General features: G+C 52.7%; 2 protein-coding genes and 1 pseudogene across 3 annotated transcripts; 1 reads left to right on the forward strand and 2 right to left on the reverse strand.

Annotated features, from left to right (window-relative positions):
• Positions 1-522: 522 nt before the first annotated feature.
• LOC147345758 (hemoglobin subunit zeta-like) lies at positions 523-5,352 on the reverse strand. Its single transcript, XM_086375609.1, has 5 exons — positions 5,283-5,352; positions 2,077-2,131; positions 1,655-1,735; positions 956-1,160; positions 523-754 (listed from the first exon to the last, which is right to left on the reverse strand). The coding sequence occupies exons 1-5, from the start codon at positions 5,350-5,352 to the stop codon at positions 626-628; spliced, it is 540 nt and encodes a 179-aa protein (XP_086231735.1). The 3' UTR covers positions 523-625.
• LOC147345759 (sorting nexin-12 pseudogene) lies at positions 2,736-10,402 on the forward strand (annotated as a pseudogene). The gene has a single exon (XR_015154946.1). The product of XR_015154946.1 is annotated as a sorting nexin-12 pseudogene (transcript).
• A 4,123-nt stretch (positions 10,403-14,525) lies between these two features.
• LOC147345760 (hemoglobin subunit zeta) lies at positions 14,526-15,796 on the reverse strand. Its single transcript, XM_086376710.1, has 3 exons — positions 15,564-15,796; positions 14,945-15,149; positions 14,526-14,762 (listed from the first exon to the last, which is right to left on the reverse strand). The coding sequence occupies exons 1-3, from the start codon at positions 15,734-15,736 to the stop codon at positions 14,634-14,636; spliced, it is 507 nt and encodes a 168-aa protein (XP_086232836.1). The 5' UTR covers positions 15,737-15,796; the 3' UTR covers positions 14,526-14,633.
• Positions 15,797-16,085: the final 289 nt, after the last annotated feature.

The following is a 16,085-nucleotide window of genomic DNA, read 5'->3' on the forward strand; positions in this document are numbered from 1 at the left end:
TCACCGCGGAGAAACTAAATCACGCCGTGTGTGGGTGCCTTTGCTGCAGACTTTAAATGGGTCTGCAATTATTCCCCTGAAGGCAAAGTTACTGCTCCGCCAGACAGAGCCAATGGAGGGACAGGGAGAAAGCGCATGGGGCAGGGAGCCCCCTTAATCCGAGGGGCCAGGAGGTTTCAAGGGTCCTCGCAGCGGTGAGCTGGGATGACAAACTCTGAGGGAAGTACTCTGAGTCCCGACGCGTACCCACCACGCCGAGTGAAGCCACAGACTGGGTGACATGGGGTGGGACAGAGGTCCCAGTGCAGGTCTGACCCGAGAACGCGGCGTGGACGGTCCTGGGCTGCCCTGCTCCCTTCGGTAGCGACTCTGGGCTCTGCAGGCCAAGGACCGCTCCAAAGCGCCCCTTGGAGTCACTCCAGGCCGGGGGGTGACACCGTGTTGGGCTGCGTTCCTGCGAAGTCCCCATTCTCTCCCGTCACTCTCCCTTCTTTCCCCCAATACTGAGAACGCACGACCAGGCTCCTTCCATCCTCATCCATTTATTGGGGGTCCCTATGAAACACTAATAGGGTGCAGGGGAAGAAGAGGGCTCGAAGCCTGTTCTAGGGGTCCTGCGACGGCCTCAGCGGTACTTCTCCGTCAGGACGCCGGACACGATCGACAGGAACTTGTCCCAGGCGGCGTGCGCGTCGGCCGTGAAGTCGGCGGGGAAGTGCGAGGCCAACGTGACCAGCAGGCAATGGGACAGGAACTGGGGCGGGAGGGAGAGCGGTCAGCGCTGGCGGCCCGGACGAAGCTCCGCCTCCGCGACCTCGCCCCGCCCTCCGGGACCCCGGCCCAGGGAGCAGCCCCGCCCCCGAGGCCTCGCCCCGCCCCGAAACCCCGCCCACCGAGACCTCCTCCAGCCCCCGGGGCCCCGGCCCAAAACCCGCGCCGGGGGCCCCGCACCCACCTTGAAGTTGACCGGGTCCACGCGCAGCACGTAGGCGTGCAGCTCGCTCAGCTTGGACAACGCGCTCGTCACGTTGTCAATGCTCTTGACCGCGTCGCCCACGGCGGCCACCACCCTGGAGCCGTGCGCGCGCAGCTGCGCGGAGCCCGTGTGCAGGTCGAAGTGCGGGAAGTAGGTCTTGGCTTGCGGGTAGCAGGAGAAGAGCCTGCGGGCCGCAGGAGAAGAGCCGGCGGGCGGGCGGGCGAGTTAGTGACCGCTCTGGGTGACTCTTGCGGTAGTCGCTGCTCAGTACTGCCCGGCCACCTCACCCTGACCGCCCGTCTCCAAGTCATTCCTTCCTTCCCTCCCTCGCTCCCTCCGTCCACGTGATTGTGGGGACCTGGGTGCTGGGCCCCGAGAGACACAGGTGACCCTCAGACCGCCCCCATCACCTCCTCCTCCTGCCTCTGACCCCCGAGACGCTCCTCACCTGCTCATGCTCACTGACCATCCTCGGTGACACTCCTCACTGACCCATCCTCACTGACCCTCTTCACTCTGCGCTCCTCACTCACTCTTCTCACTCACTCTCCTCACTCTCCCCTCCTCACTCACCCTCCTCAGTCACCCCTCCTCACTGACCCCTGTTCTCACTGAACTCTGACCTCACTGACCCACAAGGTCCCCTCCAGGCTCCACCCCAGCACACCTGGTGCTCACCTCTCCAGGGTCTTGGTGCCAATGACGTCCACCTGTGTGGAGATCTTGCTCCACAGGGACACGATGATGGTCCTCTCAGTCCTGGTCAGAGAGATGGTGGCGGCTGAGCGGGAGCTTGACTTACTGAAAACTGGTGTTGGTGATGCTCAGCCCCCAGGGTCCCCTTATATATGTGGAACCAGGATTGGGGCCAGGGTCATCACTGGGAGAAGGGAGAGGGCAATGCGGTGGGTTTCTTATCATTTCCAGTGACAGCGGGTGGTCAGGGCCTGGTGGGCATGATGGCTGAGGGGCTATCACTTTGGCTGCCCCTGCAGAGCCACAGCCAGAGCAGGTAACAGGGAGATAAGGGCCCTGGCCTGGCGAAGGGTCCGTGTGTCCACCCAGCCCAGGGCCCAGCCTCCATAATGATTGTCCCTGACCTGCCTGTCCCTCTGAGGGAAGGATGACCTGGGGTGCGTCTCTCCCAGAAGCGTTCTGTGTTCTTATTTTAAGTTTCTGCGGCTCCACCTGATGAGAAAAGTGAAGCCAGGTGTCACAAGGAGGGAGTAACAGTCTTGGCTTCTGGCCCTCTCCAGCCTTGGCTGTAGATCCCTCCTCACCCGGCTGAGGCTCCTTCTGAGGTCTCCTCCACCCACAGGCCCCCAGATGCCTGGTGGGGGCCTCTGCCAGCTGGCACCCAGGGGAGGGGCTGGCCCTTCACACAGTGCCTGGGGCACAGAAACCCACGGTTTTCCCTCCTGGGTTTCCATCCCAGCTGGTGCCTTCACCTGCTTTACCCTCTTAGCTTATCCCCTCCTCCCCAAGGCAACCATTTCTATGTGCTTCATGGGTTCCTTGTTCTCGCAAAGAGTACAGCGAGAACTATATATATATATATATATACATATATATATGTGTATATATGTATATATATATAAAATTTAACAGATTGTAGCTTGATTAAAAATTTTTAATTCTTATAAACATTTCCTTATAGGCACATCTCTTTTGAAAGATAGGATTTTTTTTAATAAGAAGGGGAAGAAACTGGATATACCACAATTAATTTGGGCTTCCCTCATAGCTCAGCTGGTAAAGAATCCACCTGCAGTGCAGGAGACCCTGATTCGATTCCTGGGTCAGGAAGATCTTCTGGAGAAGGGGTAGGTTACCCACTCCAGTATTCTTGGGCTTCCCTGGTGGCTCAGATGGTAAAGAATTCACCTACAAAGCGGGAGACTCAGGTTTGATCTCTGGGTTGGGAAGATCCCCTGGAGGAGGGCATAACAACCCACTCCAGTATTCTTGCCTGGAGAATCTCCATGGACAGAGGAACCTCTCAAGCTAAAGTCCATGGGGTCACAAAGAGTTGGACATGACTGAGCGACTAAGCACAGCATAACACATGTTTGATTTACAATGTTCTGTTAATTTCTGCTGCACAGCAAGGTGACTCAGTTATACACACATATACATTCTTTTTTATATTCTTTTTCATTAGGATTTATCCCAAGGGATTGAATATAGTTCCCTGTGCTATATAGCAGGACTTGTTGTTTATCCATTCTATATGTAATAGCTTGTATCTACCAGTCCCTCCTTCCCTCTTTCTTCCTCCCATTTGACAACCACAAGTCTGTGCTCTGTTTATAAGTCTGTTTCATTTTCCAGGATAGGTTTGTTTGTGGCATATTTTAGAATCCATATAGAAGTGATATCATATGCTATTTGTCTTTCTGTCTGACTTACTTCACTTAGTATTGTAATCTCTAGTTGCATCTTCTGCTGCTGCTAAGTCGCTTCAGTTGTGTCCAACTCTGTGCGACCCCATAGACAGCAGCCCACCAGGCTCCCCCGTCCCTGGGATTCTCCAGGCAAGAACACTGGAGTGGTTTGCCATTTCCTTCTCCAATGCATGAAAGTGAAAAGTGAAAGGGAAGTCGTTCAGTTGCTTCAAATGGCTTTATTTTGTTCTTTTCATGGCTGAGCAGTATTCCATTGTATGTATATACCACATTTTCTTGATCCATTCCTCTGTCAATGGACATTTAGGCCCTTTCCACGTCTTGGCTATTGTGAATAATGCTGCTTTGACATAGGAGTGCATGTATCTTTCTGAATTATAGTTTTGTCTGGATATCTGCCCAGGAATGGGATTGCTGTATCATATGGTAATCCATGTTTAGCTTTCTGAGGAGCCTGCGTACTGTTTCCCATCGTGGCTGCACCAACTTGCATTCCCACCAGCAGTGAGGGAGAGTTCTCTTTTCTCTACTCTCTTCAGCATTTATTTGTAGACTTTTAAATTTTGGCCATTCTGACCGGCGTGCGGTGGTAGCTTGTTGTAGTATATATGGATATATTTCTATTTGACTGTGCCAGGTCTTAGTTGCAGCACATGGGATCTTTAGCTGTGGCATGTGGGATCTAGTCCTCTGACAAGGGATCACACCTGGGCCCCCTGCATTGGGAGCATGTTGTCTTAGCCACTGGACCACCAGGGAAGCCCCCCCAGTATTATTTAAATAGAAGGAAGGGGTGGATAGCAGGCAGCAAACTGGTAAAACAACTGTCCCCAGGTGATGGGGTCTGCAGGAGTTCTAGCTTGCTCGGTTTTGCATGTTTTCATGGGGCTTCCTCCTGAGCACAGGCTCCTGGAACCACCACGTGCCATGAGGTGGAGCTGAGCTGTGGGCGGCCTGGCACCATGCCCCGGTCTCTGTGTCTGAGCCGGGGGTTCCATAGCCCAGGCCTTGGTCCTCTGGAGTGTTACTCCGCTCATGTGTCCCCCCAGCCCTCTGTCCACTGCCGCAGAGGAAGCAGCAGGGGTGCTTGGAGAAGGGGCTGACCCCCTTCAACACCCCATCCACGGCACTGTCCCAAGGGAGCCCATGTTCACGTGCTGGCCAGTTTCAACTCTTGATTGTTGGTGGTATTAATAATGTGTGTAGGGACACCTGGTTTTATTACCTGGGGTGGATGAGCATTTTCCTACATGACAATTAGAATCTGTTTATTCCTTTTCAGTGTTCAAATGGGTTCAGGGTGTATTTTTGTAACTTGTTTTTTTTTTTTTGACACACATATGATCAGTCTCCAGACACACATGCACTGTCCTCACACACTCAGGGTCTTCTGTCTACATTTTCTTTAACACATGTTTTCTGTATGTATTTCAATTAATATTTTAAGATTTTGCACATTATGCATATTATTTGTCACAGCAGCCCTGGAAAAAGCCCAGCTTGAAAAGCGAAAGCTCCCTTCTATCCGCCTCACCTGCGCAGGTGACCTTTCTTTATCCATTTCCTGGGAGTGAGCTACCAGTGGAGTGACAACCCCGCGACGCCGCGGACGGCGCATGCGCAGGGCCGCTCCCCGCCCGCTCCGGGGGCCCCGCCAGCATCGTGTCCTCAGAGGCTCCCTAACAGTCAGGATTCCTGTTCCTACCAACACCACAGAGGAAGAACACAGACTCCTGGGTCACCACTCACCCTTGTGTATTTCTTTGTTTAGCTGACTTCCCTGAAGTGCCTCCAGCGTATTGATGCTTTTCTCTTCACTGTTAGTCCCTCGGTCCAGCAAGAGTGTGCCCAGCACAGCTGGCCCTAAGGGTGAACTTGAACCAACTGTCTGGGAAGCTCACTCTGAAGCTTAGACTTCAGTCCCAAGCTCAGCCACCTGAGCCTCCCCGTGAGCACCCTTCGAAGCCCCATGCGGTGGCGGTCACTGTGAGGTCAAGTTCAGCAGAAACCATTTCCTTTCGGGTCCAGGACCGGGATCATTGGGGACAGGGGTGACGTTTGGGCTCCAGGCTGGAGAGAGCAGGGACCACAGGAGACTGCCAGCCCCTCATCTTGGGAATTCCCCAGCAGGGGGGTCTCCAGCCAGAATGGAGGGTGCCAGGTGTAAGCAGGGGTTCGGTGGACCTGTGTGGGCGGGGGAGGTGACGGGGGGAGGAGCGGGCAAAGTAAGTCAGGCTGGGTTAGAACCTGGCTGCAGGACCCCAGCCCAGAACTGCCACCTTCAGCCCCCAGAAACTTGGGCCGGGGCAGGGGCCTGCAGGCCGGAAGGCTGGGCTGAATCGAGGGAGGGCCTGAGGGCAGGAGGGAAGAGCCCCTCCTTCTGGGCTGGGGCGGTGGCTGACTGCTCCTTTTCTTAGCATTTGTCAGGTGGTGCACAGACGCGCTTCGCCCCACTGTTTTCTTGCCTTTCTTTCTTCTCCTGGGTAGTCTGTGTCCTGACCCCACAAACTTGTGCCTAGGGAGTTGATTTTAATGGAGGGGGTGAGGGCCCTGGCTCCGTCCCCATCCTAACCCCCCTCCGTCTGCCCTTAGTCCACCTGGCGGCACTGACCTCCACCTGTGCTCTGGAGACACCCCCACCCCCCGCCCAGGCTCACATCCCCTCCCCTGCCTCCCATCCCTCCTGGAGATAGCTGCTCCATCCTTCCTTCCTGAGGTTCAGACCAGCGACCCCAGGCCTGTCCAACCCTCATTTCTCACCCCTGAGCCCTGCTGTGGCTACTGACCCTCCATGAGGGAAGGCTCCCTGCCCCCAGCTCTGCCTCCCTCTTCTGTCCTCCTCCAGGCCCCGAGCTGCCTCCTTCTAGCCTGCTCCGTCCTCTCCAGGCCTCCTTCCGGGAAGGTCCTCCTTCAGATGTCACCGTATTACTAGGCCCACACTGACCACCCCATTTAAAATTGCAACTCCCTCACCTGGCCTGTCCAGTCTTCAACTTGCTACACTTTTCTTTTTTCCAAGAAAAACACATGTTTATTACCCACTAGAATGTAAGCTCAGAAAAGGAGGGAATTTTGTTTTGGTTTTGTTTGCTGGTCTGTGAAGCCTCCTGGACAGTCAGGAGCCCAGAGCTGGCTCCCCGTAAAGAACTGTCTAGTGACCCACGGGTCTTTGTGCCTCAGCACCATGCGTGCACTGACCACCATCTCCCTGACGGTGAATGCCCCTGCCTGCACTGCCTCCTGGGTGAGCTGAATGCCCCTGCCTGCCCTGCCTCCCGAGTGAGTGAATGCCCCTGCCTGCCCTGCCTCCCGGGTGAGCTGAGCTCGGGGCTGGGGGTCAAGGATGGCTGGCCGGGGCCTGCCCGAAGGTGGACAAGGGTGCTGGCTCTTGTCCCCACAGAACAGCAGGCCTACCAGCGCAAACGGTGCCAGTTCTTCGGAACGTGAAGGGTTCCCAGGGTCTCCTGGCCCCATGGGGAAGCTGAGGCTTAGACAGCGGGGAGGCAGCTGTGGTCACAAACTCCACTGGGGCTGAGGCCCGGGCCTCAGGGGAGAGACTCCTCACACTCAGGCCGCTCCCCTCCAGGGGAGGGGAGGCCCGAGACCCAGCTCCTTGGAGCTCCAGGGCAGTGAGGTGCGTGGGTCCACATCCCACAGCCACGATTTGGGCAGCAGTCCCTCTGGTCAGAGTCCTCCCTGGAGGAAGGGAAGGAGGCATCTCCCTTAAGAGAGGTTCTGCAGCCCTGACCAGACCCTAAAGGCAGGCGAGCAGCAGGGGCTGCCTTGGGCAAGATTGTGAAGGCCCAGAAGCTCCATGTATTCCTCGTGGGTGATGTATGACCTTCTAACCAGTGCCAGACCACTGCTAACTGCTGGGTGCTCAGCCCAGGGCAAGAAGACACTCCTGCTGGGGAAGGTGTGCAGAACAGGATGAGGGCAGCAGGTAAACATGCCGTGAGAAGGAGGAAGGCCGCCCCGGACACCTGGGTTTTCTCCACGACGCTTGTGCACTCCTCTGGAACATGACATCAGGACTTGGCCGCTGGAACTGCCATGCTTCAGGCAGAAAAGCACTGTCCAAATAGAGAAAACAGGGACCACTCCCACCAAGGGAACATCCTGGCAGCCCCCGTCCTGGCTGATGAGCGGCTGCTGCTTCACTGTCAGTCACAGCATCGCTTATCTTCTAGATGAGACTCACTGAGACACTGGATTGTAGGATGACTCCCACTTCCCGGTTCAGTCCAGAGCTAGCCTGCTTCCTTGAGCCCAGGCTCAGTTCTCTGACTCAGATACAGGGCTCCCCACAGCAGTGGTCTTCTCTGTGGCCGTGAGTTAACAGACCCAACTCTGTTTGGCCATGGCTGTGTTCCAGCTGGTCTCTGGCTGGAGAGAGACAGATGGCATTGCCATCAGAAAGGAGAGAGCAGGGAAGTGCTGTTCGTGGAGCTCAGAGGGGTCATACTTTTAGATAAGTCAACAGGGAAGATGGTGCTGAGATGGGGATTTCTGAATGAGTATTTGAAGGAGCTGGGAGAATCAACCACAAGATGTTTGGGGAAGAGTGAGTGGCGCCAGGTGCAAGGGCCCTGAGAGGGCCCAGGCCTCCGTCATCGTCTGGGAGACAAAAAGGAGGCCAGCGCAGGGTGGAGTGACAGGCGGGGAGCGCGCTGAGGTCAGGTCTAGCACATCACGAACAGCGTGCTGAGCCGCTGCGGTCCCCCACCTGGACCAATCATCGCTAACATTTGTGTTGTCAGTGTATATGGGGATGTGTCTCAATGTGTTTTATTTTTCTTCTAAACACTGGGGTCACGTGTGATGACATCATGTCTCTGTGTAAACTTGAGCACAGATCTCCTAGAATAAGGAGATCCTTCTATGTAAATGGGCTTCCCAGAGGTTAAAGCGTCTGCCTGGAATGCGGGAGGCCCGGGTTCTATCCCTGGGTTGGGAAGATCCCCTGGAGAAGGAAAATGGCAACCCACTCCAATACTTTTGCCTGGAGAATCCCACAGAGGGAGGAGCCTGGTAGGCTACAGTCCATGGGGTCTCAAAGAGTCGGACACAACTGAGCGACTTCACTTTCTTTCACTTTCTATATAAATAACCACAAGCCTATCCTCAATCTAAGTGAACTTCCCTTTGCACTGAAATTCCCTGTTCATCCCCCACATTTGTTCAGTTTGTTCAGGTTGGGATCTGATCCAGGTTCTTATGTAGCTTTCAGTTGCCTATTCATTTTTTTCTTCCAGAAGCTCTCCACCCCATACCCACTGTTCCTTATCAATGACTGCAGAACAGTTCAGGCCTACTGACTTGTAGAATATTTATTTCATTTTGGGGTTGCTCTGATAGGTTCCCTGCAGTGTTATTTAGCTGGTTCCTTTGTCCATGTGTTTCCTGTACCCTGGAAGTCAAATCAAAAGACTTGATTAGGTCAGGTTAAAAGCTATTGACAGTGAAAGGGCAACTCACAGAATGGGAGAAAATATTTGCAAACCACATATCTGATAAAGAACTATATCCAGAAGGTAGAAATAACTCTTACAACTCAACAACAATAAGAAACAACCCAATGAAAAATGGACAAGGGACTTGAATAGTCTTTATCAAAAAAAAAAAAAAAAGAATAACACATGAAAAGATGCTCAACTTCGTGACTTGTTTGTGAAATGCAAATCAAAACCACAATGAAGCCCCCGGTCCAGGTCTCTCCTTTGGAAAGATGTCAGACCTGGCAGTAGCTAACACCTGGAGCCTTAACTTGAAGCTGCAGGAACTGACCAACGCTTATAGGCTGCCAAGTAACTTTCTGGATATCAACATCTTTAATCCACAGACGGTAGGCGTGGGCTGCGCTTGCTTCACCCACCTACGAGATTTGCATGTGAACAAAACTACCTGTTTTCAAACTGAAGGAGTCCTGTGTATGACGGTGCTGCAGTAACTTTGAGTGACTAGAAAATGAGCTGGAGCAAGAGAGAACGATTGTATTAATAGTCCCACCACTGCACGGGAAAGTCTTGAAATGGCAGCTCCCTTTTCGAGGAAATGAAAGGGTCTTTGAGGAGTCCTTTATTGGAGAAAAGAGGTAGGGCCTCAAACAATTTATTAGCAGAATTGCTAATAAACTGGATGGATGCTGGGCATCCACCAGCTCAGAATGAACGCTGCCTACACATGTTCCTGCAGGAGGAGGCAACTGACAGGAACTGCGTCCCCAGGAAGGTGTGCCCATAGGAGCCCTTCTCACCACTTGCCCTCTACTTTCCTGCTGAAATGACACTGGTTGTTACACTAAGCCTCTCTCTCTTTGATCTGAAGCTGGCTGTCCCTGCCCTGGCCTGATAGACAGTCTGGCCTTGTGTTCCTTGGCACCTGACTGTACCTTGGAGGCTCTGCTAGGATCCTCTTCTCTGAGGAGAGGTGAGAACCACAGGCAGATGCCCTTTGTGTTGGGTTGAGGTCGGTGGGGATTGGACTAGAAGGCAAATTCTTGGGCATTTCACATGCCAGAGGCTAACCTTGGTGGGGGGGGTGGCGTGTGCTGGTGGGGCACTTGTATACTTACTGAGGCTGCAAGTCCAGGGGATTTTCTTAGTCTTGAGTTTAGCCAGGAACACAAAGCAGGGAAAGACCCTGACTTTCCTACTTGCATGAACTTTTTCCTTTCGGAAAGGTGGCAGAGACGTCTAAGCTCTTATTTTCTCCAGGCCCATTCCCAATTTTCTCAAGAGTTTCCCTTGTTGTACTTTAAACAAAGAGAGACCTTGTTGCTCTTCATGGCAGTAATTCTGAGGTCTAAGCTGTCTGTCGTGTGGAGTGAGGTGTGTGGGTTTTCTGGGCCCGTCATCATGGCTGCTTCAGAGTCAGGAGAAAGCCGTGGGGTAGTAGGGGGATCCTGTTGCCTAGACCCCCTCCTTTGTGGCTCCCCAATCTAGCTGCTGGTCTTTGCTCACCAGTAGGTAAGGCAGTATGGGCTGGGCCAGCAGTTCTGCCTCCTCAAGCCCTTGCTACTTTATGGGTTAGTTTTGCAGGTTTGGTGGCTTGAGAGCTGGGGGAGACTCGCCATGGCCAGGTAACTTCCTGAAGGGTGGGAGTGGGTCATTTTATAGGTACCTCCCAGTGGTTAGAAAGGGCATCAGGATGTTGGAACCCCAACATCCTCCCCAGAAGCTAAGCTAGCAGCTGATGTAGATTTCCCAAATCTTAGAGTCTGAAGCAACTTCTTGAGCATGGCAACTTTCCTGGGCTTCTGTCTGGGAGGTGGTGGTTTGTTTGCTGGGGCCCAATATGTATCCCAAGTGGTGTCAAAAGTGAGGGTTCTTTGCTTAGGCTCCCTGTCATGGGAGGACAGGAGTTCTTTATATAGGGTCTCAGGGAAAAGGATTACTGGTTCTGACAAGACCCTGATTGGAGAGATTAGGTTTGCGTTTAGAGTCCATCCAAATGTTGAAGTTCCCTGAGACCGATCAGCTCTCCAGTTCCGGGCAAGCCCCCGAGAGAAGCTTGCTCCCTTTCCCGCTTTTCCAGTGTTGGTGTTGTTGCTGCCTTTTTCATCTGTATCCTCTTTTACTGACTTTTTTAAGTTAAAAATTCCTTCTTTAATTATACACAAGTGCTGGGAGCCTGGCCCCATTTCTGCTGTGCATGTATCCTGACTTGGGGCTTTTATTCAGCAAAATATTCATTCTTCTGTCCGACAATGTCATACTCAACTCTTTTCATATTAAGACATTGAAGAAAAAAAAAACCCCACAATTCAGGGACTTCCCTAAATTGGTCCAGTGACTAAGACTCTGCACTCCCAGTTCAGGGGGCCCAGGTTTGATCTCTGATCAGGGAGCTAGATCCCACATGCTGCAACTAAGCAACCAAATAAATAAAATAGCAAATATTTTTTAAAAACCCCATAATGTCCACAAAAATATGAAGATCATGCAAAGATAGACTGAAGAGCCAGGCTGAAGAAGACTAAACGAGCAATTTGATGTTGACAAGTAAAGGCCATTCTTGGGAAGGACAGTGTGTGATGAGATCTGTGTTGATGGCTTTGGACTGGTGTTAATCTCCTGACTTTGGTGGCAGGTTAATCACCTGCCTATGCAGGTGCCCCAGTAGCTCAGATGGTAAAGAATCCGCCTGCAATTCAGGAGACCTGGGTTTGATGCTGGGGTCAGGAAGATTCCCTGGAGAAGGAAACAGCAACCCACTCCAGTATTCTGGCCTGGACAATTCCATGGACAGGGGAGCCTGGCAAGCTACAGTCCATGGGGTTGCAAAGAGTTGGACATGACTCAGCAACTTTCATTTCACAATCTCGTGATTTTGGTGGTAGTTCTCTGGCTGTCCAGGTAAGTGTTCTGGTTGACTTTAGGAAATCTACAGGTGTTTAGGGATGCTGAGAGTATTAAAGGGAGTCATGCCTGCATTCTACTCTCAAGCGACTCAGAAAGGAAGAGCAAGTGAAGGCAAGTTGTAAACTGGGGAATCTTGATGAATATTTGGAAGTTTTGTCTTCTTAGCATATTTTGTAGGTTTATTATGGCAGAAAGCGAAGAAGAACTAAAGAGCCTCTTGATGAAAGTGAAAGAGGAGAGTGAAAAAGTTGGCTTAAAGCTCAACATTCAGAAAACTAAGATCACAGCATCCGGTTCCATCACTTCATGGCAAATAGTAGGGGAAACAGTGAGACTTTATTTTGGGCTCCAAAATCACTGCAGATGGGGACTGCAGCCCTGAAATTAAAAGATGTGTGCTCCTTGGAAGAAAAGCTATGACCAACCTAGACAGAATATTAAAAAGCAGAGACATTACTTTGCCAACAAAGGTCCATCTACTCAAGGCTATGGTTTTCCCAGTAGTCATGTATGGATGTGCGAGTTGGACTATAAAGAAAGCTGAGCACCGAAGAATTGATGCTTTTGAACTGTGGTGTAGGAGAAGACTCTTGAGAGTCCCTCAGACTGCAAGGAGATCCAACCTGTCCATCCTAAAGGAAATCAGTCCTGAATATTCATTGGAAGGACTGATGTTGAAGCTGAAACTCTAATACTTTGGCCACCTGCTGTGAAGAACTGACTCATCTGAAAAGACCCTGATGCTGGGAAAGATTGAAGTTGGGAGGAGAAGGGGATGACAGAGGATGAGGCAGTTGGATGGCATCACTGACTCAATGGACATGAGTTTGAGTAAACTCTGGGAGTTGATGATGGACAGGGAGGCCTGGCGTGCTGCAGTCCATGGTGTTGCAAAGAATTGGACACGACTGAGCAACTGAACTGAACTGACTGACTGAGATATAATTCCCATGCCATCCAATTCACCCACTTAAAACATAACAGTTCATTTTTAATACATTCACAGAATTGTGCAACTATTACAATTTTAGAGTATTTCCATCATCCCCTGAAGAAACCCCATACCCACTAGCAGTCACTCCTATTTCTCCATCTTTGTCTTATTTTTACAGTTGCTTTTTGACAGTTTGGAAATGTTTTAAAATATAAGATTACGAACTCACAGTATCTGTGTTGTAATAACAATAAGTTATTGGATATTAGAGATTCTTTGCACAGCCAGGGTACTATGTTCACAAGTCACTTGGAATAGTTCTTTTTTTCTGATCGTTAGATTCCTACATCCTCAACCAGTTTCATGTAACTTATATTCTTATTTTGATGGTTTTATTTTTTGCTCTTTTAAAATTTCTTTTTGATGATTTAACATGATTCAAGGTCAAGAGAGTGAAGAGAGTTAGGCTTGGAGGAGCACGCCTTCAACCCCATTCACGTTGCCATGTGTAATCATTTCCAGTTTATCTGTCCATAGTTGCTTTTTGCAAAAATACGCAAACACACACTAACAGATGAGCACCTGCAAGGGCACACAGAGGTCAATGAACCACTCACATGCATGTGTGCCCACACATACTTGAATTTCCCCTCCTCACGGAAAAGAAATCATGCTATACATACACCAATCTACTTTTTCACTTCTTTTTCTTTTTAACTCTGTAAATCCTGGCTATCATGTCACAATCATTGTAAGAAATTGTCATTTTTTTTTTTCCGTTCCCAGTTCCTTGTGGTGTTGATGTTCATGGTTTGTTTTGTCGTTGAATCATTATGGACTGTTTTCCAGACTATAGCAGATTCAGCTGCCCCAGTGGCTCTATACATCTGTGTTCTACTCCCACCCACGTTGTAGGGGGGCCGCCAGCAGAGTATGGTCAAAGTCTTGGGTTTTTGTTTATCAAGTAGGTGAGAAATGATCCCAGTGAAATTTTTAGTGTTACTTTGCATTTCTCTTGTTATGAGCAAGGTTGAACCTCTTTCCCTTTTCCGTGTCTGATCTGTATCCCCCACTAGACTGTCAGCTCCACCAGTCAAGAGCTTTGCTGGTTTAAGTGGTCGTATGCATGGCCTAGAAATATTCTTGGGCCTCTTGCTGCTGCTGCTGCTGCTAAGTCGCCTCAGTCGTGTCCGACTCTGTGCGACCCCATAGAGGGCAGCCCACTAGGCTCCTCTGTCCCTGGGATTCTCCAGGCAAGAATACTTGAGTGGGTTGCCATTTCCCTCTCCAATGCATGAAAGTGAAAAGTGAAAGTGAAGTTGCTCAGTTGTGTCCAACTCTTAGCGACCCCATGGACTGGAGCCTACCAGGCTCCTCCATCCATGGGATTTTCCGGGCAAGAGTTCTGGAGTGGGGTGCCATTGCCTTCTCTGCTTGGGCCTCTTACGGGCTCATAAATGATTGCTTAATGGAGCAATGAATGGGTGGATGAATGAATGAATATATTCAGTACTCCTCTTACTGAAATCAGGCATAAACCAGGAAACAGTATAAATTCCAGAAGAAGAGAGTATACCATCAGAAGCCCCAGAGACAGCCAGAGGGGCCAGCTGGGTTCCAGCATTGCCTCCCACCCCATCCCCAAATAAAGGCCTAGAGGCGCCCTTTCTGCAGAAGAGAAAGTGCTCCCCCCAGGTTACAGGGAGCCGATCTGATCTCTGCCCTCAGACAGAGGGGGTCAGTGCAAGGAAGCCTGCAGGCCTCCCATGTAACCCAGGCAGGCCCTGCACCCTCCCTCCACCTCTGCCACACCCACCCACAGTGGCCCAGTGACCACAGAGACAAAGTGGACGTTAATTCGTTTATTGGCCCGTCTCGGGGAAGGCGTGGGGTGGGGTGTGAGACTCCTTAGAGCATCTGGGGGCCCATTCCGTCCTGGGGGTCCTGCGGCGGCCTCAGCGGTACTTCTCCGTCAGGACGCCGGACACGATCGACAGGAACTTGTCCCAGGCGGCGTGCGTGTCGGCCGTGAAGTCGGCGGGGAAGTGCGAGGCCAACGTGACCAGCAGGCAGTGAGACAGGAACTGGGGCGGGAGGGAGAGCGGTCAGCGCTGGCGGCCCGGACGAAGCTCCGCCTCCGCGACCTCGCCCCGCCCTCCGGGACCCAGGCCCAGGGAGCAGCCCCGCCCCGAGACCCCGCCCACCGAGACCTCCTCCAGCCCCGGGGCCCCGGCCCCGAAACCCGCGCCCGGGGCCCCGCGCCCACCTTGAAGTTGACCGGGTCCACGCGCAGCACGTAGGCGTGCAGCTCGCTCAGTTTGGATAGCGCGCTCGTCACGTTGTCAATGCTCTTGACCGCGTCGCCCACGGCGGCCACCACCCTGGAGCCGTGCGCGCGCAGCTGCGCGGAGCCCGTGTGCAGGTCGAAGTGCGGGAAGTAGGTCTTGGCCTGCGGGTAGCAGGAGAAGAGCCTACGGGCGGGCGGGCGAGTTAGTGACCGCTCTGGGTGACTCTTGCTGTAGCCGCTGCTCAGTACTGCCCGGCCACCTCACCCTGACCGCCCGTCTCCAAGTCATTCCTTCCTTCCCTCCCTCCCTCCCTCCGTCCACGTGGTTGTGGGGACCTGGGTGCTGGGCCCCGAGAGACACAGGTGACCCTCAGACCGCCCCCATCACCTCCTCCTCCTGCCTCTGACCCCCGAGACGCTCCTCACCTGCTCATGCTCACTGACCCTCCTCACTGACTCTCCTCACTGACCCTCCTCACTGACCATCTTCAGTGACCCCCTCCTCAATGACCCCTCCTCAATGACCCCTCCTCACTCACCCTCCTCACTGACCTACACGGTCCCCTCCAGGCTCCATCCCAGCCCACCTGGTGCTCACCTCTCCAGGGTCTCGGTGCCAATGAGGTCCGCCTGTGTGGAGATCTTGCTCCACATGGACACGATGATGGTCCTCTCAGCTCTGGTCAGAGACATGGTGGCGGCTGAGCCGGAGCTGGGCGCGCTGAGAACTGGCGTCCTGGTGCTCAGTCCCCAGGGTCCGCTTATATACATGAAACCAGGGTGGGGGCCACTCTGTGGTCATTGTTGGGGGAGGGGAGGGGGCCGTGGGTGTGGATCTCATATCAGATCCAGTGACCATGGGCGGTCAGGGCCTGGTGGGCTTGGTGGGGTGAGGGGCTATCACTCCGGCCACCCTTGCTGGGCCTGACCAGACTCCAGGGGAGATAGGGGCCCAGTCAGCCCAGGAGGTCATCCTGCGTTTGCAGCCCAGCGCTGCACTTTCTTGTCCATTTCAGAATCCCAGAATGGGAGAAGCCAGAGGACTGCCCATATACCGTCCGGTTCCCGGCTGGCCCGTGCCCCTGCTGGCCCCATTACTGCTGGACTAGGCTGTGGCTGG

Source organism: Bos grunniens, chromosome 25 (genome assembly GCF_055505025.1).
Source record: "Bos grunniens cultivar Pamir isolate PY7600 chromosome 25, Bosgru_T2T1.0, whole genome shotgun sequence".
NCBI lineage: Eukaryota > Metazoa > Chordata > Mammalia > Artiodactyla > Bovidae > Bos > Bos grunniens.

Bases quoted from the DNA above. Each gene is read 5' to 3' on its own strand.
- LOC147345760 (XM_086376710.1), bottom strand. From the start codon at position 15,736: ATGTATATAAGCGGACCCTGGGGACTGAGCACCAGGACGCCAGTTCTC. The intron at 15,150-15,563 runs GTGAGCACCAGG...GCCCGCCCGTAG, and splicing joins GGCACCGAGACCCTGGAGAG to GCTCTTCTCCTGCTACCCGC. The intron at 14,763-14,944 runs GTGGGCGCGGGG...CTCCCGCCCCAG, and splicing joins TGGACCCGGTCAACTTCAAG to TTCCTGTCTCACTGCCTGCT.
- LOC147345758 (XM_086375609.1), bottom strand. From the start codon at position 5,352: ATGGGGCTTCGAAGGGTGCTCACGGGGAGGCTCAGGTGGCTGAGCTTG. The intron at 1,161-1,654 runs GTGAGCACCAGG...TGCGGCCCGCAG, and splicing joins GGCACCAAGACCCTGGAGAG to GCTCTTCTCCTGCTACCCGC. The intron at 755-955 runs GTGGGTGCGGGG...CTCCCGCCCCAG, and splicing joins TGGACCCGGTCAACTTCAAG to TTCCTGTCCCATTGCCTGCT.